General features: G+C 41.3%; 1 protein-coding gene across 2 annotated transcripts in view; it reads right to left on the reverse strand.

Annotated features, from left to right (window-relative positions):
* RASEF (RAS and EF-hand domain containing) overlaps positions 1 to 26,469 on the reverse strand; it is a 95,109-nt gene that overhangs the window by 27,686 nt on the left and 40,954 nt on the right. Inside the window, 7 exon segments of one of the 2 annotated variants that reach the window (NM_001105362.1) lie at positions 3,560 to 3,648; positions 4,743 to 4,827; positions 7,774 to 7,842; positions 10,789 to 10,904; positions 13,000 to 13,077; positions 18,375 to 18,470; positions 23,428 to 23,518. In NM_001105362.1, coding sequence (NP_001098832.1) covers positions 3,560 to 3,648; positions 4,743 to 4,827; positions 7,774 to 7,842; positions 10,789 to 10,904; positions 13,000 to 13,077; positions 18,375 to 18,470; positions 23,428 to 23,518 — 624 coding nt within the window. 2 annotated transcript variants of the gene reach the window in all.

The following is a 26,469-nucleotide window of genomic DNA, read 5'->3' on the forward strand; positions in this document are numbered from 1 at the left end:
AAAGTGGAGAGTGAAAAAGTTGGCTTAAAGCTCAACATTCAGAAAACGAAAATCATGGCATCCAGTCCCATCACTTCATGGGAAATAGATGGGGAAACAGTGGAAACAGTGTCAGACTTTATTTTTTTGGGCTCCAAAATCACTGCAGATGGTGACTGCAGCCATGAAATTAAAAGATGCTTACTCCTTAGAAGGAAAGTTATGACCAACCTAGATAGCATATTGAAAAGCAGAGACGTTACTTTGCCAACAAAGGTCCATCTAGTCAAGGCTATGGTTTTTCCAGTGGTCATGTACAGATGTGAGAGTTGGAGTGTGAAGAAGGTTGAGCGCTGAAGAATTGATGCTTTTGAACTGTGGTGTTGGAGAAGACTCTTGAGAGTCCCTTGGACTGCAAGGAGATCCAACCAGTCCATTCTGAAGGAGATCAGCCCTGGGATTTCTTTGGAAGGAAGGATGCTAAAGCTGAAACTCCAGTACGTTGGCCACCTCATGCGAAGAATTGACTCATTGGAAAAGACTCTGATGCTGGGAGGGATTGGGGGCAGGAGGAGAAGGGGACGACAGAGGATGAGATGGCTGGATGGCATCACTGACTCGATGGACATGAGTCTGGGTGAACTCCGGGAATTGGTGATGGACAGGGAGGCCTGGCGTGCTGCGATTCATGGGGTTGCAAAGAGTCGGACACGACTGAGCGACTGAACTGAACTGAACTGATGTTGGGTTTAGATATACTTACAATTGTTATATCTTCTTGAATCCAAGAATTCATCCCTTGAATGAACTGAATCCAAGGGATTCATTCCTTGATCATTAGTAGTATCCTTTTTCATCTTATGCTATGCTAAGTCACTTCAGTCGTGTCCGACTCTGTGTGACCCCATAGACGGCAGCCCACCAGGCTCCCCCATCCCTGGGATTCTCCAGGCAAGAACACTGGAGTAGGTTGCCATTTCCTTCTCCAATGCATGAAAGTGGAAAGTGAAAGTGAAGTCGCTCAGTCGTGTCCAACTCTTAGCGACCCCATGGACTGCAGCCCACCAGGCTCCTCCGTCCTTGGATTTTCCAGGCAAGAGTACTGGAGTGGGGTGCCATTGCCTTCTCTGTTTCATCTTATAACAGTCTTTATTTTAAAGTCTATTTTGTCTCATATAAGTATTGCTATTCCAGCTTTCTTTGGATTTTCATATGTATGGAAATCCTTTTCCCATCCCTTCACATTCAATCTGTGTGTGTCTCTAGATCTGAAGGGAGTCTCTTGTAGGCTACACATATATGGGTCTTGTTTTTATATCCAGTCACTCTATGTCTTTTGGTTGAAGTATTTAGTCCATTTACATTGTTGATGGGGTGATTTTAGCAGAAACTAATGTCTATGGCTGGGGATTTGTTATGTAAGTGAACGTCGAAATGTCTCTTGTCAGTAATGTTTGGGTAACAAAAGACATATAAATATGTCTCTGGTCAATAAAGTAATTATCAATGTGAAGAATCCTCCTGCCAAGCAGGAGACACGGGTTCGATTCCTGAGTCAGAAAGATCCCCTGGAGAAGGAAATGGCATGCCATTCCAGTATTCTTGCCTCAGAAATCCCATGGATGATGGAGCCTGGCAGGCTACAGAGCATGGGGTTGCAAAAGAGCTGGGACTAACTAAACAAACAAACAAAAACAATCTTATTGTCATTTAAACATTAATTTGGTCTTGTTTTGTAGGTATTTTTTCCCTTTCTTCTTCTTTTCTTTTCTCTTGTGATCTGATGACTAATAAGTTTTACATTAGCATCAAAAAGAAAATAAAATATTAACTTCCTATATCAAACTGTAACTCCCCCCTAAAGGAACATCAGTCTGGATCATGGTGGCCCTCTAGTGACTGTTCCAGGTTATGAGCACAGAAGTGCTATATTCCTGTCACTTGGAGGCAATGGGATATGATGACTTTGTCCCTTAGTCATATTGCTAAGGAGCTCTTTGTTTAGTACTACCAGCCTTATTCATGGTGCCCACTATTTTCAAAAATGAATCATGGTGAAATTTCTGAAATAATTTTCAGTAATCTAGCTTTTCCCTTATTTGCTTAGAACTGACCTTAAGCGTCAGTAAAGAAAAATAGCATCACACCCATATATTTTAAAAAGTAGTATCTACTTCTCAAAAACAGAAAAGCCAGATGCCTAGAGATACCATTAAATTGTTTTACTTCACAAATCAGTGAAAAAATTCTGATATTTGGATAAAATTTTATTAAAAGTGATCACCAATAACCTTTGAAAATAGACCTTCTGGAAAAGCTATCTGGCCATTTTGCTGTTGCCAAGATATTAGGTGCATTATTCTTTAGCCCAAAAGTTCTCAAATGAAAAGGGAAGGAACATAAAATATGAAAGTGGCATCAGAAGTGGAGGGCCAGAGATCTACAGTTTATGCACTCACTTCTACCATCAAACTTGATACACTACAAAATGAGCCTTCTAAGTAGCAACACTGGACACGTGTGGTAAATCTCCTACATAGGAACCTTCAAGTTGTGAACTTTCAAAGATGTGAACATGCATTCATCAACGTAAGGCATGAGTGAAATTGCCCTCCATCTCCTATTGCTGACAATCCTTCAGCTCTACCATCTCCCACCTCCTCTCCTATCTCCATTCAGTAACTCTTCTTACCTGTTCACTCACAGCCAGCCCCTGTATGCCAGCTGCTGTACTTACTACTGTACTTTCCAAGGTACTGGACTGTAAGATTAAAAATGTTCGCTTTATTTTTTGAGTTTACTTTTTATGTATTATTTATGTGAAAATATTATAAACCTATTACAATACAGTATTATAGAGCAGGTTGTATTAGTTGGGTACCTAGGCAAACTTTGTTAGACTTATGAACAAACTAGACTTGTGAATGTGCTCTTGGAATGGAACTCATTTGTATGTAGGATATTTATTATATATGTACACACATGTATACACAAATATAACCTTTTAGTTTTCATTGCTAGATCTCAAGTAATAGCAGGGCCAATATTTCACTTCATTTGATTAAAAACAGAGCTAAATTCTCACTTCTGGAAAGCCTCTGTGACTCCTTTTGTACATTAACTCATAAACATCTACTCTCTACATTTCTATTTGTTTTGAAAGTTTCCCTTTCCTTGAACATAGCTTGCATAATATATACTGAGCCGCTAAACATTTACAGATTGTTCCAAGAATCTTAACATCATACACCACAACATCCCATATCGTAGTTCCACTGGCTTTCCTGAAACACCTCTTACAAAGGGCACTTCTAAGAAATAAGACATAATAGGGATGAAGTAAGGGTGAGCATACATAAAACCAAGTCATGATAACATCTTAAAGAAATCACTTTGGCCTCTCTGAAACATTCTAAAACACTTTAATCTTTATGTGTTTCATGTTTCAGAAATTCACAGAGAGTAGAAAATAAAAATTAGTGCCCCAAATGTATGCTTTTAATTTACCTCTAAGGAAATGTACTTTCCTTTTAACTTTGATCCAGAATTCAAACAAAAAGTTAAAAAGGTGTTAACATACCTGTCATAGCCCAGAGGTTGAGGAGAATGAAGATTAAATTTAGGACTGCTTCTAGAAACTGTATTCCCTGGTGAGATATTATTTATGCGCTGTAATACATAAAATACAGAAGTAATATTTTGTCATTCCATTTAAACATTTTCTATACATTTTAAAAACCTGTAGTACACTAATTTACTAATGTAGTTGAGAGTTTGGTATCCTATATGAGAAAATGTAAGCACAGATATCAAGGGAAAAAGTGCAACAAATGCCCAAAGGACTCTCTCTCTTCATCTGAAGTCCAAACCATGCCATATAAGCCCTCAAGGGGCATCCTGGCTCCCAGATTTGCCAGGACCTTGCAGTACCAGCTTTGGATTAGTCTCTTCTCAAATCATCATTTGACTTAGTGACTGACTCATCCACACCCAAAGCTGTGGCACTGGAACCCCAACCTTGAAGCTGACCTCCAAAAGTCAGGGAAGAGGCTTTCTGGCTTTCTGGTTGGGAAAAGGTCCTCAAAATTCTAAATGGGCCTTAGTCTGTTTCTGTAGGAGGGTTTAAAAGCCCAAGGTTTCCACTCTGGTGATCTCATAACCACAAAGAACAACCAAAGAGTCTAAATAAACTCCTTGGCCAGAAGCACTCTCCCTCTTCTCTCTACAGGGAAATAGTTATTTGTACCTCCATGAGACATCTTACTTTTTATATTAGTGGTATCTGTGCACATCTTAATTCCTTGCGTGCGTGCAAAGTTGCTTCAGTCGTGTCCAACTCTTTGCAGCCCCATGGACTGTAGCCCACCAGGCTTCTCTGTCTATGGGATTCTCTAGGCAAGAATACTGGAGTGGGTTGCCATTTCCTCCTCCACGGAATCTTCCTGACCCAGTGATGGAACCCATGTCTCTTTTGTCTCCTGCCTGGGAAGCCCCCTTAAGTCCTTACCATACTACAAACTTTTCCAGGATCCAGGCCACATCTTTTATATCTTTCTCTGGTTTTCTGGAACATTGAACAAAGAGTTGGCAAACATCTACACATTATTCAGAGGAGTGGCATATTTTTTAATTTGGGAAAATGTTGCCTCCTTTTATTATAGGAAATTGTTTTCTCTTTCTTATAAGTTCTAAGACACGATTTTTTGATCAAAATACTCTACCACAAGAAAGAAGAAATTGCGTTGTAAAATTCTGTGGCCTACCAAGGCTCTGCTGAGCTTGCTGCAGCTGTTTTCAAGGGCACTCCTTAGGCCGTCGTTACTGTCATGCAGTTTCCTGTTAGCTGTTCTGCAGAGTAAATACATACAATAAAGAAGCAGATAAGAAAAGTATTAGTGGGATCAATGTCACCACTTTCTTTTCAGGCTGTGATGTTCAGAACATGGACCTATTACCTCTTGTAACTTTCTACCACTTCCCTTCAAATCTTCTAAACTGAGATGTTAATTCATTACTAGAAGTGCAATTTAACAATGTGTTAACTCTCTTCAAAGGTCTCCAGGCATTTTAGGAGTGAGTCAGTCATGCTGTGGAAACTGCTTCTCCTTCAGGGAGCTCCACTGTTAAGACAGGTTTGGTGCAGGCCTTTCTGTGCCCTAAAGGCCTGAAGCCAGCTTGCCCCACTTACTCTCTCTCCCCTCCATGCTGGGGGATACATCTGGTGTGTTCTGTCACACTTCTTTCTCCTGGTTCCTCCTACTTGTGGCCTGGTGCTATACTGCCAGGCCACAAGTAAACCAGTTAAAAGCTCCAATGTTACAGCTATATGCAAAAAAATGAAATTAGAACACCTCCTTACACCATACACAAAGAGAAACTTGAAATGGATTAAAGACCTAATGTAAGACCAGAAACTATAAAACTCTTAGAGGAAAACATAGGTAGAGCACTTGATGACATAAATCAAAGCAAGATCCTCTATGACCCACTTCCTAGAATAATGGAAATAAAACAAAAGTAAGTAAGCGGGACCTAATTAAACTTAAAAGCTTTTGCACAACAAAGGAAACTATAAATAAGGTGAAAAGACAACCCTCAGAGAAAATGCTCATTTTCTCCCAAAGGAAACAACTGACAAAGGATTAATTTCCAAAATATATAAGCAGCTCATACAACTCAATACCAGAAAAACAAACAACCCAATCAAAAAGTGGGAAAAAGATCTAAACAGACATTTCTCCAAAGAAGACATACAGATGGCTAACAAACACGTGAAAAGATGCTCAATACTGCTCATTTTAGGGGAAATGCAAATCAAAACTACAATGAGATATCACCTCACACTGGTCAGAATGGCCATCATCAAAAAGTCTACAAACAACAAATGCTGAAGAGGGTGTGGAAAAAAGGGAACCCTCTTGCACTGTTGGTGGGAATGTAAATTGATAAAGCCACTATGAAAGACAGTTTGGTGATTTCTTTAAAAAACTAGGAATAAAACCACCATAAGACCCAGCAAGCCCACTCCTAGGCATATACCCTGAGGAAACCAAAACTGAAAAAGACACATGTATCCCATTGTTCACTGTAGCACTATTTACAATAGCTAGAACATGGAAGCAACCTAGATGTCCATCAGCAGATGAATGGATAAAGAAATTTTGGTACATATACACAATGGAATATTTCTCAGCCATAAAAAAGAACACATTTGAACAGTTCTAATGAGGTGGATAAACCTAGAGCCTATTATACAGTGTGAAGTAAGTCAGAAAGTTAATATCATATACTAACGCATATATGTCGAATCTAGAAAGATGGTACTGGATAATTTATCTACAGGGCAGCAATGGAGAAAGACATAGAGAACAGACTTATGGACATGGGGGGAGGGCAGGAGAGGGTGAGATGTATGGAGAGAGTAACATGGAAACTTACATTACCATATGTAAAACAGATAGCCAATGGGAATTTGCTATATGTCTCAGGGAACTCAAACAGGGTTCTGTAGCAACCTAGAGGGGAGGGATAGGGAGGGAGGTGGGAGGGAGGTTCAAGAGGAAAGGGACATATGTGTACCTTATGGCTGATTTATGTTGAGGTTAGACAGAAAACAACAAAATTCTGTAAAGCAATTATCCTTCAATTAAAAAATAAATTAATTTAAAAAAAGCTCCAATATTGACTCAGGATTCAAACCCCAACTCAGGCACTTACTTTCCATATATCTTACAGAAGCCATTTAAACAGCCAGAGCCTCAGCAACCTCTAAAATCAAATAGTCTCTGCCTTAGAGACCAGCTACTCTTTCCCTGCTTCAGGTTTATTCATCCTTCAGAACTCAATTCAATTGTTTCTTCCTCCAGAAACACTTTCTGGACCTTCCTGGATAGGAGAATGCCCTTATAAGATGCATGGCTCCCCTTGGCCCCCCTCTCTCCTTTGGCACGTTATATTTAGAAGTACTGATCAGGTTCCATCTTCTTCCCCTAGACTAGCCCATAAGGAGAGAGGCTGAGTGCCTCTCTGAGTGTCAGCTCCTGGTATACCTGAACCATAAAAGGTGCTAAATGAAAACCTGCTGAATAAATGAATTAACAGGATTTTTATAACATATCAACTCTATCAGTGCCACAGGTGAGGCTTAATAAGCATTTGTAATGGTGAAAAAAATCATCAAGCCTGACCTGACATTACCTGAGGGAAGTAAAACCAGAAGAAAATATTGCCTGGGAGAAAAGAGAGAAAGGGCGTCAGGGAAGAGGGAGGTTTTGTCAGTGAGGTCCTCAGAGAATGGATTCTGCAGCTTAGTTGCAGAGTTGACAGAGCAGGTGCAATATTTCCAAGAGATTTAAAAAAAAGAAGAAAAGCATACTGCTAACCAGGCACAACAGACTGAGCGAGAATGATCGTGTAAGACTGGTTGATGTGACAAGCACTATGAGGGATGCCTGAGGCCTCTCAGTGTGCCAAGCTGCACAGAAAGCTGATGAGGTCAGGGCTGTTGTTCTTTCCAGTATAATAAATCTATTATAAAGATGCGCTGGACATACCAACCTGATTTAAGAGGACTTCTAGAGAATTCTAATCTTGTTCCTGGATTGGAGGAGTTTATGTAGGATGAGCAGCATCAGAAAGCTAAACTGATGTGCTAAAGTCACCATATCAAGAAGGAACATGTGTGGCTCTCCGAACCCAGCCTCTGATATATGGCAACTCGTGTTATATGTGGCACATGTTTTACTAACAAAATGTAAGTTAAATCTAAGTGTGATGAGAAATATGAGAACTTACTGGAGTATTTCAATTTGCCTCTCAAGACTATTTCGATCTTCTGTGTATTCTCGGATTATTTCCAGATCCCTGTAAAATTACATTTTATGTTTGAATGAGCATTAGGTGTTCAGTCCTGCCTTACCTGTACCTACTCTCCCAGACTCCTTTCCACCTCTTCCAAAGTCCTGTGTCCTTGACCATGGTTTCTATCTCTCCATGCTCCTGCTCAGATTCCCTCAGCCCACTAGCAGCCTCTTCTCCCCTGTGAGCCACAAGCATACCCACACCTCTGCTTCCTCCTGCAAGGCTCTGCTTCCTCCATTCCCCTTTGCAGCATCCACAGCTCCTCCACCCCAGCCCACTGCTCTGGCTCTGTTCCTTACCGGGACTGAAACCCTGGTCTTCTACTAAGCCTGTTCTCCACAGGCGCTCACATTACCCATTCAACCCAACTCACTCTCTCACCTCTGACTCTTCTCTGCTCATTCCAAGCCTTACTGCTATTGCTGCTAAGTTGCTTCAGTCGTGTTCAACTCTGTGCGACCCCAGAGATGGCAGCCTACCAGGCTCCTCTATCCCTGGGATTCTCCAGGCAAACACTGGAGTGGGTTGCCATTTCCTTCTCCAGTGCATGAAAGTGAAAAGTGAAAGTGAAGTCTCTTAGTCGTGTCCAACTCTTCGTGACCCCATGGACTGTAGCCCACGAGGTTCCTCCATCCATGGGATTTTCCAGGTAAGAGTACTGGAGTGCGGTACCATCAAGCCTTACACAACCCCTGCTGCTGCTGCTGCTAAGTCGCTTCAATAGTGTCCAACTCTGTGCGACCCCATAGATGGCAGCCCATCAGGCTCCCCTGTCCCTGGGATTCTCCAGGCAAGAACACTGGAGTGGGTTGCCATTTCCTTCTCCAATGCATGAAGGTGAAAAGTGAAAGTGAAGTAGCTCAGTCCTGTCCGACTCTGAGCGACCCCATGGACTACAGCCTACTGGGCTCCTCCGTCCACAGGATTTTCCAGGCAAGAGTACTGGAGTGGGGTGCCATCGCCTTCTCCGTACGCAACCCCAATCCCAGCTATATTAATACTCCTTTCTCATCTCTGTGCTCCCAGTCCTGCTGGCCCAATCCCAGCTATATTAATACTCCTTTCTCATCTCTGTGCTCCCAGTCCTGCTGGCCCAATCCCAGCTATATTAATACTCCTTTCTCATCTCTGTGCTCCCAGTCCTGCTGGCCCTCCCCTCCCCACCCTAAGCCACAGAGGGATCCACAGAACTAGGCTTTCTCTGTTCACTATAAACTCATGCTCAGCAAGTCCTCTGTTGCTTTATTATGAAGCAGTCCTGGCCTTCTCCTTAAAATGTCCATTCAGAACATCAGCCACTTCCCTCCAGCCCCTATCCCACCCCAGCCCCATTTCTAAGCAGACAACCCCCATCACTATCTTCCCCAGACCCCCAGGCTGTCAAATTTTGTCCCTAATAACTAACTTGCCCATTTGCACTCTTGATAAAGCTATAAGTGTCCCAATTGTCTCTAGGAATTTAAGTTCCTTAGCCAAAAATTCTGGGACCTTACATTACAGCCTTAAACTAGTTTTAAAACTTTTAAAATTTTTTAAACTTTTGCCTTTCCATTCAAAATATCTTTTTCTGTCCACTGGCCTGACCACTGTTGCCCAAACTAGTCATGTCCCTCCTTATGTCCTTGCCTCTGCTTTGGGTTTTGCCACACATGGAATGTCTCTGAGATTCTTTTTCCATCTGTAAAATGAGGATAAGGAAAGGTCCTATTGCATAGGAAACTGTGACTGAGTTAATGCTAATGAAGTACTAAAGACAGTGTCAGGCAGTTGTCAGTGGGACCTGTGTTACTTGTTGACAAGCTAACTCAAGTGTCTCTTCTTTAATAAAGTCTCCACCTTTCTGAACTAAAAGAACACTTTGTCTACCATCTCACGGCAATAAACGCAACGTGTGACACTGCTGGTGGTATTGTTTCTGACATTGTTGAGTTCTTATACTGTTTAACTCCGTAACCTTTTAGGTTTTAAGTTTCCCAACTAAATTTGAAGTTCTCAAGAGCAGAGGCCACATCTTTTCTTTTTTTAAAATGTACTCCACACTCATAACTCCTTATCTAGCTCAGGGTGTATATAGTAAACACTTAATAAATGTATGACTGCTTTTCACTGTGCGTGGGCATGCTCAGTCATGTCTGATCCTTGCATCCTCATAGACTGTAGCTCACCAGGCTCCTCTTATCTATGGAATTTCCCAGGCAAGAATACTGAAGTGGGTTGCCATTTCTTACTTCGGGGGATCTTCCTGACTCAGGGACCGAACTCAGATCTCCTGCATTGGCGGGTGGATTTTTTTTACCACTGAGCCACCTGGGGAAGCTTTCCATTACAGGATCTTAATTCTGAATAAGGTTGGTGAAACAACAAACAAAACACAAGGTATTTTTCTCAAGTGTACATGTACTAGGGGATACATGCATATAGTCATGCATATAGATGCATTTTCATATTTACAATACTCCTATATAAATATCTATGTGTATCTTCCCTATGTATAATTACATGCCTTTGTGTGTACTAGATCCTATATTATTATGTGTGTGTTAGATCCTATATTATTAACACCATATTGCAAAACTAAAGCATAGTAAAAATAAAATGACTTGCCTATGTTGCAGGGCTGGAGTTTCTACCTTCAAAGCACCTCAGTTAGCACTGCCTCTTGATACTTTAGGTATATTCTTCTGCTCCCATTTAATTCAAGCATTTCTAAGCCCTCCACTGTTCTGAGCAGTCAATAATTAAACTAATGAATCAGTTTGTTTTTTAAAAAATTAAAAACATAAGAATCACTAGATCTGACACTAAACATAAAATCTTTAGAAAGCAAAGAAAATATTAGCAAACTTAATAAATAACTCCTTATTACTACATAGCTAAGCTTCATTCACATGGATGTTACCTAAATAAACATTCCATTCAAACTACAAAGTAAAATGTGAAGTTTCATACCTTTCAGAATTCAGACTCTGATCAGCATAATCACTTTTCAAAGAATCTAATTCACTCTGAAGAAAGGCTATGTTTGTCTGTGCTTCTAAAAGATCTTTCTTAACTTTCTGATTTTCCTAGAGGAAAGGAACAGTGCAGGTCATTAGACTCAGAGTTTCTTCCACAGGGAGACATGAAGTCAAGTACAGTTTAACTTTCCCACATGTCACTCTCACCCCTCCACTGTCTTCAAACCTTGGTGTTCAAAGAACTAATTATCAATTCAAGGTAATTTTAAATTTTAATAAAGTTTTAAAATGTCAAAATTAAATCCTCAAAGTTGTTGTTGTTGTTGTTCTTCTTTTTTAAATACTTGGCCATTTGGTGCCAAACTACAACAGTAAGAGTTTATCATGATGATTCTTTAACATGTAATTGGTAAAACAATGGAGACCAAACATTTAAACATCTGCTTTACTTAATGAGAGCTGTGGAATTACTGATAGTGTGTGGAATTGACAGTATCTATTACCAGGTAGATGGGCTACTTTTCATAATACATCCTATTACCTAATATTATTAACTTTTATACTTAAAAATAAGCCTGTGTGGTTAGGAAATTTCTATATTTTTCTTAAAAACAAAAGAGAAAGAACAAAAAAAAAATCACTGGAAGTTTCTGGTTAAATATGGTAGACTGGGCACATGAACTAGTCTTATTTCCCTTTTGAGACCCTATTAACATGAAATACCAAAGGAAATAAACGAATAAAAGAATGGAAGAGGGGCCAGTCAACAGCCAAGTGATCTAAAAACATTACTGGAAAAAGGAAACTGGATGGCAATGCGCTGACAAAGGGAAGAAAGAAGGGGAAAATGAGGTCCAGATGATGGGTGTTGAAGGTTCTGCTGTAGAGCAGAGCAGAGACAACTGGTCAGGCAGAAGCCCAGAGAGTGAGAAAGAGGGCTGAAAACAGAGATTAAAATTGTGTATTAAGTCATGCTGCCTCTCAAGCCCATACCTGCTCTTACTCTAGGAAAGAAGAGCAGAAAGCCAGAGCTGATTCCAAAGGCAACAAGTTATTTAAAAATAACTGAATGATTCCCCAAAGGAAAGCTACGCCTTCTCTTTGTACATATCCATGCCTCATGCATATGGTACCTGGGGTTCCACGTTTGACAGCCAGCTTCACATAGAGAGCTCCAAGCAGACTGTCTTTCAGAAGAGAGGCCCTGAAGTAAACAGATCTATTTTCCTAGCTGCACAGGAATCATACATTGGCTACCTGAAATGGTCAGAAATTCCAAGGTGACATTTGAGTAGCAAATTTAAAAAGCAATCAATCCAATAAGAATTGAAATCTCCTGGACTCCAAAACTTCTCCAATATTTTCAGGAGATGAAAAAACAAATTCCATGTACTGCAAAGAATAGATAGAAGTTGCAAGGTATCAGGGATATGGAGATGGCAGAGTTTCTTTTTATAAGTAACCAAAAACCCCACCAAGAGAATCCAAGAGAAGTAAGCAACTCTTTAAAGTCATGATTCAAGCATAAAACCAACTAAGAGGTAGCAAAATCTGGAACTGGTAGTGCATAAATGGATCCTAACCACAAAGCTGGGGGACCTTCTCTTTTTGAGTGACACAGGGATAATAAGTGGAGAGAAATAAATGCAATTCTAGCTCATTCATGCTCACTTCTTGGCTCTACAGGGGAGAATATTTAGATTCATAATAAAGGAAATATTCATTATTGGCTTTCAGTGTTTGAGTCAACCTAGAAACTAAAGAAAATAATGATGATGAAACAGATATAGATATTATCAGTTCTGGGAACAGAAATACTAGAGATATTGTCAGCAGAAGATGGAAAGGGACAGCAAGAGGAAGGATAGGGCAATAAGACCTCATCTTACAAAGCTAGGGAAACAGATCTGAGTTGATGTTATATGAATGCAGGGGTTAACTAATAAATGTTTAAAGGTCACATAATCATTGCTCTGAGTGAAAAATAAAAGCATTTACAATAGGTATTAGGTAACAGACTGAGAGAAAAGTCTGCCAAAAATGTAACACCTTTAGTCAGAGGTATTTCAAAGACTCTCTAACTGTAGTATTAATTTCTCTTTAAGTTTTTATTCCTGGAACACTGAAATCATAGCATGATTTTATTTAAGAAACAGTAGTCTAACAGGAAATACATTACTGAGAATGAAAAGGTAATTCTTACCATTGATAAATCATAAATTTGTTTCTTTAATGCAGCCACATCTTGTTTCTGACTTATGTGTTTTGATTGTTCTTCTAGCTGAAAGAGCAAGTAAAAGTTGAACATTTACAAATTCACTTTTAGTTGGTTCCACTAAGTTTAGGAATATATTCACATTCAGATCTGGGAATTCTAAACGTCTTCAATTTTGAACATTATACAACCACATAAATCATTAAATTAGATGTAATCCATAAGAATTTGAAATTTTGCTTTAAATAATTAAAATCTTTGAAATGCAGGTTTATTTATTTTTTCCAAGTCGTACTTTTAAAAAATTTATTTATTTTAATTGGAGGCTAATTACTTTATAATATTGTGGTAGTTTTTGCCATACATTGACATGAATCAGCCATGGGTGTACATGTGTCCCCCTGTTACAAACCCCCCTCCCACCTCCCTCCCCATCCCATCCCTCTGGGTTGTCCCAGTGCACCGGCTTTGAGTGCCCTGTTTCATGCATCGAACTTGGACTGGTCATCTATTTCACATATGGTAATATACGTGTTTCAATGCTATTTTCTCAAATCATCACACACTCGCCTTCTCCCAGAGTCTAAAACTCTGTTCTTTATATCTATGTCTCTTTTTTTGCTGTCTCGCATATAAGGTCATCGTTACCATCTTTCTAAATTCCATATATATGCGATAATATACTGTATTGGTGTTTTTCTTTCTGACTTACTTTACTCTGTATAAGAGGCTCCAGTTTCATCCACCTCATTAGAAATGACTCAAACGCGTTTTTTTAATAGCTGAGTAATATTTCATTGTGTATATGTACCACAACTGTTTTATCCATTTATCTGCCGATGGACATCTAGGTTGCTTCCATGTCCTAGCTATTGTAAACAGTGCTGTGATGAACATTGGGGTACACGTGTCTCTTTCAACTCTGGTATCTTTGGTGTGTATGCCCAGCAGTGGGATTGCTGGGTCATATGGCAGTTCTATTTCATTTTTTAAGGAATCTTCACACTGTTCTCCATAGTGGCTGTACTAGTTTGCATTCCCACCAACAGTGTAACAGGGTTCCCTTTTCTCCACACCCTCTCCAGCATTTATTGCTTGTAGACTTTTTGATAGCAGCCATTCTGATTAGCGTGAGATGGTACCTCATTGTGGTTTTGATTTGCATTTCTATGATAATGAGTGATGTTGAGCATCTTTTCATGTGTTTGTTAGCCATCTGTATGTCTTCTTTGGAGAAATGTCTGTTTAGTTCTTTGGCCCATTTTTTTGATTGGGTTGTTTATTTTTCTTGTATTGAGCTGCATGAGCTGCTTGTATATTTTTGAGATTAATTCTCTGTCAGTTGTTTCATTTGCTATTATTTTCTCCCATTCTGAAGGCTGTCTTTTCACCTTGCTTATAGTTTCCTTTGTTGTGCAAAAGCTTTTAAGTTTAATTAGGTCCCATTTGTTTATTTTTGCTTTTATTTCCAATACTCTGGGAGGTGGGTCCTAGAGGATCCTGCTGTGATTTATGTCAGAGAGTGTTCTGCCTGTTTTCCTCTAGGAGTTTTATAGTTTCTGGTCTTACATTTAGATCTTTAATCCATTTTTAGTTTATTTTTGTGTATGGTATTAGGAAGTGTTCTAGTTTCATTCTTTTACAAGTGGTTAACCAGTTTTACCAGCACCACTTGTTAAAGAGATTGTCTTTTCTCCATTGTATATTCTTGCCTCTTTTGTCAAAAACAAAGGTGTCCATAGGTTTGTGGATTTATCTCTGGGCTTTCTATTTTGTTCCATTGATCTGTATTTCTGTCTTTGTGCCAGTACCATACTATCTTGATGACTGTAGCTTTGTAGTAACTTTGAAGTCAGGCAGGTTGATTCCTCCAGTGCCATTCTTCTTTTTAAGATTGCTTTTGCTATTCAAGGTTTTTTTGTGTTTAAATACAAATTGTGAAATTATTTGTTCTAGTTCTGTGAAAAATACCATTGGTAGCTTGATAGGGATTGCATTGAATATATAGATTGCTTTGGGTAATATACTCATTTTCACTATATTGATTCTTTCAATCCATGAACATGGTACGTTCTCCATCTATTTGTGTCCTCTTTGATTTCACCCGTGTTTTATAGTTTTATATATATAGGTCTTTTGTTTCTTTAGGTAGATATATTCCTAAGTATTTTATTCTTTTCATTGCAATGGTGAATGGAATTGTTCCCTTAATCTATTATGGGGAGTGTGGGGTCAGTTCAGTTTAAGATAGTTCCTTGTTCCAGCCTTTATTTGTTCTCAAGGTCTATAGGCCCCCTCCAATGCATAGTCAATGTTAACTACAGGGTTTAATCTGTTGCACCTGTCACTTCTGGAGCAGTTCCCTCTTGTTTGTTTATTTTGCCTTCCTCTGTTTGCAAGTCTCTTCAGTGTCCAATTTCTGCCCTGACACAAGGGGGTAAAAGGGGTCACTTATTTAGGCTCACTTGTTCAGTTGTGTTGTGGGGAGGGAGGGACACTGCAAACAAATATTGCTGGTGTGTGTGTGGGGAGTGCTTGCAGTGTATGGACTAGAGGACCCTGCTGTGATTTATGTCAGAGAGTGTTCTGCCTGGGTCTGCCACAGCTCAAGGCAGCATGTGCTTCCCGGGTCTATACTGCTCAGGCTCCAGGGTGGTCTGCAAGGGCACTGTCTGAAGTGGGCCCTACATTTCATACATTTCCCAGGTCTAAGTCTGTCAGGTTCTTGTGTACTCTGCAAGGGCATAGACATGGATTGGTGTGCATTTTGCACCCTTCCCAGCTCTGAGCAATTCAGGTGACCAGGTGCTTGGCGAGCACACTGTCCTGGGGGACCATGCATCTTAATCACCTCCCTGGTCCCAGCCACTCAGGGTGCTTTATGAGAGCACCATCTCAGCTGTGCCATGTGTCTCCTCTGGGGAGCTGATCTCAGGCTGCAACCCTCCTGGCAGATGTCAACCATCCAGGATCCCATGAAGACATGGTTAGCAACTGGAAGCATGCTCACAGTTTGGTGGAAGATGCTGTCTCTGGGGCCGAGACTGTAGCAGCCCCTTGCCTTCTGGCTCTGGCTGTCACATGCCTGCCTCTGGGAGGATGGAGTGAAGGGGCTTGTGTGCAGCCACCTAGCTCTCCTTTGGTATTCGTTCAATCCATTTTTTTGTGAATGGGCCAGGTGAACATTAGAGCTTTTGCGCGAAAGTTCTTTTTTTTTTTTCTCTCTCTGGTGATCCCACAGTTCGGGTTGCTTACCTCACGTTAGCTTCCTCAGATTGCCCTCAGGCATTCAGGCCTAGTCCTTACTTTAAGCACTGATGATACAGCCCACATCTCCCTGCCCAGTGCCCTGCTCACTGGTGGTAGATGCAGGTGTCTGGGCTACTTCTCCACTGGCAGTTGCGGTTAGGCTTTGAACAAGCTATTAAACCTGGAACTCAATGTCCTCAGCTGTAAAAGTGGGAAACTTATACTTTCCTCAGACAAAGTTTGAGAATTCGATTTTCTTAAATAATGAAGAAGAGGGTTAATAAGCTACACAGTCAATAAAATGTCAGTTATTGTGGTTAGACAGGACAGTTTATTATTAATCCCATTTTACAGATGAGAAGCTAACCATCAGAATCATGAAGCCAATTGTCCCAGGTGTTACAGGAAGGAATTGGCACAGCCTCGATAAAGACTCAGGTCTCATCACTCCTGACTCTTACTGTTCAGTGCCTTTTTGGTCTTCATCATTATGTTGTATGAGGGCAAGAAATTCTTGTGTCTCCTCTTTTTTTATTAAAATATTTATTTATTTATTTTTGGCTGCGTCAGGTCTTAGCTGTGCATGTGGGATCTTTGTTGTGGTGGGTAGGCTCCAGAGTGCTTGGGCTCAGCAGCTGCAGCCTGCATGCTTAGTTGCCCCATGGCATGTGGGATCTTAGTTCCCTGACCAGGGACTGAACGTGTGTCCCCTGCAATGGCAGACAGATTCTTAACCACTGGACCACCAGTGAAGTCCCTCTGTGTCTCCTCTTGCAAACATAATCTTAGTATAATGATTTGGGATGACATGGAAATAAGTAAGGACAGGGACTAGGAGAATCTATGACTCTAGCATAAAGCAAAGGATTGGTCCATTCAAATTCTGTAATACAAGCATTGTATTATGGTCTAATGACCTCTGGAAATCACATACAAGGTTGACATTGATAATACTTTTCCAAGAAGAATGCTGGGGAGAAATCTTAATATGTCAGAGGTTTAAATTACAATAACCCACAAAATACAGTTGTCACTTAATCTCATTCAGTATGAGCACTGAAAGGAGCATTAAAGGTTATCGTATGACCGATCAGAGAAGCAAAGTGATGTGCCCACATTCACAGTGCCACTTGCAGGGACAATTATTTTTTAAGTACCTATTTTCATTTTAGCTAAGATATTTCTATTAGTTATAGAGACAATCCACATGCAGGAAGTGAATCCAATACTGTGCTGGAGACAATGTATATCAGCAGGTGACAGCCTATTTATTTTAAGCATCTCTTCCCAAACTGCATTCAGTGATGTCAACTTGGCAGCTTGAAATTGGTAATGGTGGAAATATTTATACTATGGAAATTGGCAAATATCAGAAATCCTCCTTCTTTCCTCCCCTTTCCAGAACCTGCTTTTTTTTTTTAGGCTGTGCCAGGTGTGGCATGTGGGATCTTACCCCCATCAGGGATTTAACCCACGACCCCTGCAAGGGAAGCTCAGAGTCCTAACCACTGGACCACAGGGGAACTCCTCCAGAGCCTGTTGTTAAACACCTACCAGCAAACCACACAGTAAAATGGACCCTAATCTTTAGAAAACAAATAGAACAAAGGCCAAAACCAATCACACCTTTGCTTTCACTTCAACAGATTCTCTCCCACCCTGTGCTCTGATCAGGGGTCCTCTAGATCTGGAACTTGCTACAGAGAAGAGAAATATTCATTTCATTTAATAAATATCCAGTGAATACATGTAACCTGTAGTAAGCTGGGTGAAGGACTACATGACCAGGAAAGACTGTTGCTGCTGTCATGAGAAGACAGTCCACCAGACACATGGGACTCGAGGGCACTTGGTAAAGACATGGAAAGAAAACTGAGGTTTGATGGACAACTGTTCAAGGGATCAGAAATATCCATTAGATCTATGCAAAAGATATGCTGCCCTTAGAAAAAGAAATTGAGGCCTTTAAAAAAATTCTTGCCAAGGAGTCCAATTTGATTCTGATATCTGATCCATCCACAGCTTCAATATGATTCCCTATGTTTTTAGTTGCTAAAAATTTAGACACACGGAGATAATGAAGTTATCCCTCAGTCGAGCTGCCCTATATCTACCTTCTTGAGTTTCTTTATCGTCACCTGCAGGTCTCCCACTTCTGTTTCATACTGACGCCTGAGGTCACTGAGGGCTTCCTCAGCTTTGCGTTTTTCCTGGAAAAAAAAAAAAACACACAACAAAACCAACTTGTTGATTTAAATAGGCTCTTCAAAATACTAGAGGTGAGAAACATTTTGTGTCTAACCAAGAGAGTTGGACTATAAAGAAAGCTGAGCGCCAAAGAATTGATGCTTTTGAACTGTGGTGTTGGAGAAGACTCTTGAGAGTCCCTTGGACAGCAAGGAGATCCAACCAGTCCATCCTAAAGGAAATCAGTCCTGAATGTTCATTGGAAGGACTGATGTTGAAGCTGAAACGCCAATATGGTGGCTACCTGATGCAAAGAGCAGACTCATTGGAAAAGACCCTGATGCTGGGAAAGATTGAAGGCTGGAGGAGAAGGGGACAACAGAGGATGAGATGGTTGGATGGCATCACTGACTCAATGGACATGAGTTTGAATAAACTCAGGGAGTTGGTGATGGACAGGGAGGCCTGGTGTGCTGCAGTCCATGGGGTCGCAAAGAGTCAGACATGACTGAGCAACTGAACTGAACTGAACTGAAGGCTGATCCCAAATCTTCTACACAGAGATGGTGAGAAGGCAAAAGGGAAGTAACCAAACTTAAGATGCCCAGCACTTCCAGAATGGAAACCTACAAGAGTGAAGGAACTGCGGAATCCTACAACCTATATACACACATTACCTGGGGTGACACCTCTAAGGCCACTACTTGATTGTGATAGAGGGCTGTAGCACATTGATTAAGTAGCTAATTAAATACTGCTATGTTTAATGAAAAGCTCTGGCTCAGCCAAGGGCCCCATCACTTGCCCGAGTCCCATCATGTTATCAGGACTCAGGAAGACCTGGGGTGTTCACTGTTTTTCCAAGAGTCTCCCTGGGCTTCCCTGGTGGCTCAGATGGTAAATAATCCACATGCAATGCAGGAGACCCGGGTTTGATCCCTGGGTTGGGAAGATCCTCTGGAGGAGGGCATGGCTACCCACTCCAGTATTCTTGCCTGGAGAATCCCATGGACAGAGGAGCCTGGTGGGCTACAGTCCATGGGGGTCACAAAGAGCTGGATACAGCTGAGTGACTAACACTACTACTATACCTTATCTAAATACAAATCACACCAACTGCAAATTTCCAAGCAAAGTGCTGCTCACAGGCTAGTACTTCTCTTATGTATTGCTCCTGGTGCAGAGAATGGCAAAAGGGCACCCCTGGAGGTCAGGGGCTGTAGCTCTCATGAGCCTAAATAGCTCTTAATTTTCTTTTTCTCTTAACATATTGTGGAATTTTATATCCTGTGTTCTGTATTCAAATAAAGTTTTAAGTTTATAATGTAAAACTGAGTGTAATAAGACCTAAATAAACAAAGAATATATCAAGTTTGTGGATCATTCATTGTTATTAAGATGCCAATTCTCCTCCAATTGATCTATAGATGCAATGAAGTCCAGCCGAACCCCAGCAGAGTTTTTTTGTTTTTTTTTTAAGAAACTGACAACCTGAGTCTTAGAGAAGGAAATGTCAACCTGCTCCAGTATTCTTGCTTGGAGAATTCCATTGACAGAGGAGCCTGGAAGGCTATGGTCCGTGGGGTCGCAAAGAGTTGGACACAACTTAGTGACTAAACAACAAACAACAACCTGATTCTATGGAAATTGAAGACCTAAAATAGAAACTTTGAAAAAGAACAAACCTGAAGAATTAATTTTATTTGATTTCAAGACTTATTTATGAAGCAACAGTCATCAAGACAATGCAATACCAGCATTGTTGCCATTGCTGTTCAGTCGCCGAGTCGTGTCCAATTCTTTGCGACCCCATGGAACAGAATGGAAAGCCCAGAAATAAACCAAACACAGATAAAAATGATTTTGGACAAAGTGCAAAGGCAGTTCAACTGAGAACAGATAGTATTTTCAACAAATGGGCTGAAACAATTAGATATGCACATGCAAAAAAATATGAACTTTGATCCATACCTTGCGAAATGGATCCTAAATGTGAAACCTAAAACAATAAAACTCATAGAAGAAACATGGGAGAAAAATCATTGCAACCTTGGGGTAGGCAAAGATTTCTTAAATATCAAAAGCAGGATACATGAAAGAAAAAGCTGACAAACTGGACTAAAAAAAAAAAAAACAAAAAATGTCTACATTTTTAGAGACACTGTTAGGAGAATGCAAAGATAAGTCACAGTCTGGGAGGAAATATTTACAGATAAGAATATATAAACAACTCCTAAAACTCAATAATAAGAAAACAACCAGGGACTTCCCTGGTTCCCAGTGGTTGGCACTTCATGCTTCCACTGCGAGGGGCACAGATTTGATCCCTGGTTGGGGATTTAAGAACCCACACATTTTGCCCTGTGCATGGCGAAAATAAAAAAAGAAAAAAGAAGACAACCAAACGGAGTTTTAAAAATGCACAAAAGACTCTGACAGATGCTTCACTGGAGAAGACACCAAATGGTTCTGACAAGGAGGGGCCGAGAGGGAGGCATGACACAGGGGCATGGAAACCAGCAGTATGTGAATGTAACCATTACCTTGACTGTGATGGTGGTTCCTCAGTATATACATAAATCTCATCATATTCTACTCCTTGAGTATATACAGTTTATTGCCTGCCCATTACACTTCCATAAAGCTGTTAAAGCATATTTTTTAAAAAAACCCTAATTGACATAATGGGATAAACACTACCTGTGCAAGAGGAGTCAAGGTCAGGAGGAGGTGAATGTGGCTGGAGGACTATGGCAGGGCACTGGGGAGAAGGGAAGACTTTCTCTGAGCTTTGCAAAATTTAGGAAAGTGGAAAGGAGTCATCAAGGCCAAGAAAACAGCTGGAGTGAAAGCAGAGCAATGAGCCGTGGAGAGCCAGGCGAGACATGCTTAGTAGAGGTAAGTTACGGAAAGTCTTCAATCAGCCTAGATGTGTTATTCCAGACAGACTAGGAGACTGGGACAGACTAACAAACAGGTGTCATCCCACGGTCAAAGGAGCTCTGTTGGCAGTGTGTGCTGAGGTTTTCAGAGACTGTGTCTGTGCAGTGACTCACTGGCTGTGTATGCCATTTCTGTGGAACACAGCAACGCTGCTGTGGATGCCACGTATGCACCACCCCTGTACCAGAGCCAAGGAAAGAGAGGAAGATGTTATAATGAACAAAACATGAAGTTATAACAGGTGGTCTGTGGTCAGGTATCCACTGTGTGCTAGTCTGTGCTTAGTCATGTCTGACTGTTTGCGACCCTATGGACTATAGCCCACCAAGCTACTCTGTCCATAGAATTTTCCAGACAGGAATACTGGAGCAGGTTGCCATTTCCTACTCCAGGGGAGCTTTCCCACCCAGGGATCAAACCAGCATCGCTCTGTCTCCTGCACTGGCAGGAGGATTCTTTACCACTGTGCCACTTGGGAAGCCTGGGTATCCATTACCAACAACCAATTTGGGAAATGCTTAGCTGGATGAGGCAGAGATTTATTGCAGAACAAAACATGTGCTTGATATGTGTGATGAATGAATGAATACAGATTAAATGGCTGGAGAGGGGAAAGGCAGAAAAATTAGGATGTTATTGTTTTTAGACTAGAAAGATAAAGGGCTAACAAAAGAATGAGATAACCATTACATTAACCCTGGATCATGGACTCTGAGCCATTTACATGATATCCAAACAGTTATTAAATGTGTTATTAAGAGATAGGAGAACAAAGAGACCTGAAGGCATATATGTGGTAAAGCAAAGCAAGGTGAAGAATCTGAAAGATCATAAGGTATACAGAGCAATGGGAAAGAGGAGAATGGTAACAGCCATGGTGCCCCTACCACACCTCAGCACTAGGCTAGGCATGCATATAGACCATCAGGCTCCACCCTCCTTAAAGCAGGTTGGTGGCTTATCCTATCTAAAGTTGAAACAACAAAGGCTCAGAGGCTAGGTAATTTTTCCAGTGCCACTTAACTGAGATGGGGCAGAGCCAGGAGGCAAACTTAGGCCTGCAGTTAAGTTGCTAAGTCCTGTCTGACTCTTGTGACCCCTGGACTGTAGCCTGCCAGGCTCCTCTGTCCATGGGATTCTCCAGGCAAGAATACTGGAGTGGGCTGCCATGCATTCCTCCAGGGGATCTTCCCAGCTTAGGAATCGAACCCAGGTCTCCTCTATTGCAGGTCTATCAGAGGCCAATACCCAGGCCCTTCTCACTCAATTTTCTCCTTCTCAGAGTTAATGGGGAAAAATGAACAGAAAAAAGAGAACGTTCAACCTAACATTAGCTACTCAAAGAAATATGTCTCTTTTCTGTTTGCAGTAAACATTAATCACTCAAATATATTTTATAAGGAAGAAAGACAATTATTTCTCCTATGAAAGTCACTAAAGGTTAACACCTAACTTCCAACTATGAGAGTTCCTGTATTGGTAAGTAAAAGCATATCCCACCGTGACAGTGTTTTAACTTCATTGTAATCTAGATTTATTTAATTTATATTATTTATTTATTTGACTGCCCCGGATCTTAGTTGCGGCATGTGGGATCTAGTTCCCTGACCAGGGATCGAACCTGGGCCCTCTGTATTAGAAGCTTGTAGCCTTAGTCACTGGACCCCAGGGAAGTCCTTGCAATCTAGATTTAAAGCAGTAGTGGCCATGGGCTGAGAGACAGTGGTATTAAGGGTGAAGCCAACCTCCCCTATGAAGACGGGTTCAGCCTTCTCCTTTAGGCCTCAGCTCTCCTGTCCCCTCTTCAAGGAGGCTCCTGACCTCCAAGTCTGAAGCAGCTTAGCCCCTTTATTTGACTTCTTATTGTCTCTCTCTTTTTCCCTAATCTATCCCCCTCAAAACCACCACCAACAAAGCCCTTGTTGAGAGTGCCTGTGGCAACCTGGATGTGCCATAACCCAGAGAATGCCCCGTGCCCTGTACACAAAAGGTAGTCCAAGGATTCATCGCATAAACAGGCCAGTCCCACAAACTCACATCTTTCCGTGTCTTGTGTTCTGCAGCCTGAATCCTCTGATCCATTTCCTCTTCCAGTTCACTCAACTGCATGGCTGCCTTGTCCTGGGCTCTGAAATTCAAGAGGGTACACACCTTTTCATTATACTCTTGGCCTTGTAGCATGAAGAGAAAATTCTGACCTCAGCTATTTCAAGCTATTTTACAGATTCCTTCCACATAATAAAGTGAGATTGGCAATTTGACCAGCTGGGTGTAAAGGGACATTGAAACTAGATATTAAATAAATGGAACAGAATAGATTAAGTGGTATTAAACTATACTGTAGCAAAGAACAGAGAAAGATACCAGATTACTGAGAGCTCGCAGTAAATTCTGAAGTTTTTTTGCTGCTGAGCTACAACACTGAAAATCTTTTTTGCTGCTGAGGTACAACACTGGATTAAAAAAAAAAAACCCTCCATGGATAGACACAATTCTGAAATTTTATTACATGAAACACACAATGCTATATGCTACAGTTAAACAGGAAAAAAGATCTCAAAAATTATTTCTAGTCAGTTTCCTAAAGTTTTGCAATGTAGATATTGTTGCCCTTTAGAAAATTCCTGTTTCTTTTATGAATATAATCAATAAATCATATTTCTATGGGGGCAGAGCATACTGAATTGCCAAAAGTTAGAAACAGGACAATTTCTTTGAGATGATGTTCAGATAGTTTTATTTAATAATTGTCTAGTAAGAAGACATCTGTCACTTTACAATAATTGAGGCTTCAGATTAAGCCCTAAAAATTTTTTGTTCAATCTCAGCTCGATGTCCAATTATCTAAATTTTCACATGCATATGTCTTGCCTACTCAACTAGATTGTGACTTGAAAGCAGCCACCATGAGACTTAGAGTCAATTTACTTGCCCCAATGATATGGTGTTGATAAAAGGAGAAACAGGATTCAGTAGAAGGCCTTCATCTTCCAGTCTAATGGCTTCCACCACACCATCCTGCTGCTGCTGCTGCTAAGTCACTTCAGTCGTGTCTGACTCTGTGCGACCCCATAGACGGCAGCCCACCCGTCTCTGCCGTCCCTGGGATTCTCCAGGCAAGAACACTGGAGTGGGTTGCCATTTCCTTCTCCGTTGCATGAAAGTGAAAAGTGAAAGTGAAGTCGCTCAGTCGCGTCTGACTCGTAGCGACCCCATGGACTGCAGCTTACCAGGCTCCTCCACCCATGGGATTTTCTAGGCAAGAGTACTGGAGTGGCTTGCCATTGCCTTCTCCACCACACCATCCTACCTGCTTCTAATTCATTTACTCTCTCTCATACAATTTACTCGTTAGTTTAATTTCTACATAAGGTTCCAAACAAGCATTGATGGGTGGAGGGAAGACCCCAAAGTAAAATTCTGGGTGACTTATAACTGTTTTCTGCTCCCGTTAACTTCCTCCTCACCTTACAGCCCGCTGAGGTTATGTTAACCAACTCTGGACTGTCATCTAGTTTTAGTCTGTTTACAAACACTTGCTATTTCAAATGCAGGCACCATGTATCTCCACAGAGACTTTCAGGTTTTATTGGTCAGCTCTGGGACTGTACGTAGCTAAGCCACACATTTGTTTCTCCCTTTATATGTTCATTTTCCTCAGCCACCCAGTGCCAGACATCTGGGCACTCAGGACTGCTCCTGAATGTGTCCTCTTTGCCTTCTTCACTTCTGAACAACTCTTTTTTTCTTTCATTTTTTTTTTTTTTGGAGGGTTAAATCAGGGTAGTCTATAAAGACACACTGTTTGCCCCATAAGACTTGGTCAGTCAGTCAGTTTAGTCGCTCAGTTGTGTCCAACTCTTTTCGACCCCATGGCAGAAAGACTCAACTCCCAGTAATGTGTCCAGCATGTTGGGAATGCCCACTTTAACCTTAGTCCAGGACTCCTACTAGGACACTGGGAATCCCTTCTTCAGACGCAAGGGTGGAGTGAAAAGACTGAGGCCCTCCCCCAACCCAAAACACATGAGGACAGATGGTCCTTAGTCAAGAAGGTAAGAGAATGTTTACAGGAGTCACCTAAACACCTCAGTGAGGTTTCTGTCAGCTCAGAGAAGCGGCCTTTAAGAGGCCTTGTGCTTAGACCAGATCCCACGCACAGAAGTAGAAGGGAGAGACGCCCCAAGAGTTCCACTCCCTCTACAGCGGAGAGCAGCCTGGCTGGGAAGGAGAACAGAGGGGACAGAATGCCATTCTTTCTTCCTGATGGGTTTACACAGGACTATCCTTACAGGCCACCTGTGTGAATGTGTGTCCCATGTATCTGTGTGGGTACATGTATATACAGGGAGTGAGTGTGTTTTCGCTGATGTTTGGACTGTAACATATAAATTATATTGCAAATATAAATTTTTCTTTGGCACTGCATTGCTGTTAAAACCATTAACAAAGTCTGTGTGAGCCAGCTGTGGCTTTCATAAACTGTCTGATGAGAGTCAGGGGCTAGAGGTTTTCAGACTTTCAGTTTAAGCTGGTGAGGAGGGCTAGAGAGAGGGAAAGGAGCACTGCTGAGCACTCGCCATGTGGTAAGGCCAGTGCCAAGGGCATCACCCATGACTCACCCATGAAGTCTCCACACCCTGAGGATGTGAAAATTTATAGCCTCACTTTGCAGATGCAGAACCTGAGACTCAGGGAGAGTAAGTAACCCACCCAGAGTCACTCTCCTGTAAGTGACAAGGTCAGGCTTCAAATGAGAGACAGGCTCTGCCTGCCTCTCTCTGGATGAAAAGTTTCCTGTAGGTTTCAAGTGGCTGGATATAAGATAATGAAACTCTTTGAACAGTTCTGTATGGATCACAGCCCTTGAAAGGTTTATACGATAGGATCACGGGGACATGCTGATGGACTGCTGGCTGATGCTACAAAGTACTGCCAGACTCAGCTTCCCTCATGCTGGCTTAGTTCAGAAGGCTCCAGATTCCTCAGGTTTGGGCAGTCCCCCCATATCATAACATAATATGTTTCATCTTTGTGCCACTCAGTCAGAGAGCCACTTAAAGGACCCCTTCTGCCATG

This window comes from Bos taurus, chromosome 8 (assembly GCF_002263795.3).
Source record: "Bos taurus isolate L1 Dominette 01449 registration number 42190680 breed Hereford chromosome 8, ARS-UCD2.0, whole genome shotgun sequence".
NCBI lineage: Eukaryota > Metazoa > Chordata > Mammalia > Artiodactyla > Bovidae > Bos > Bos taurus.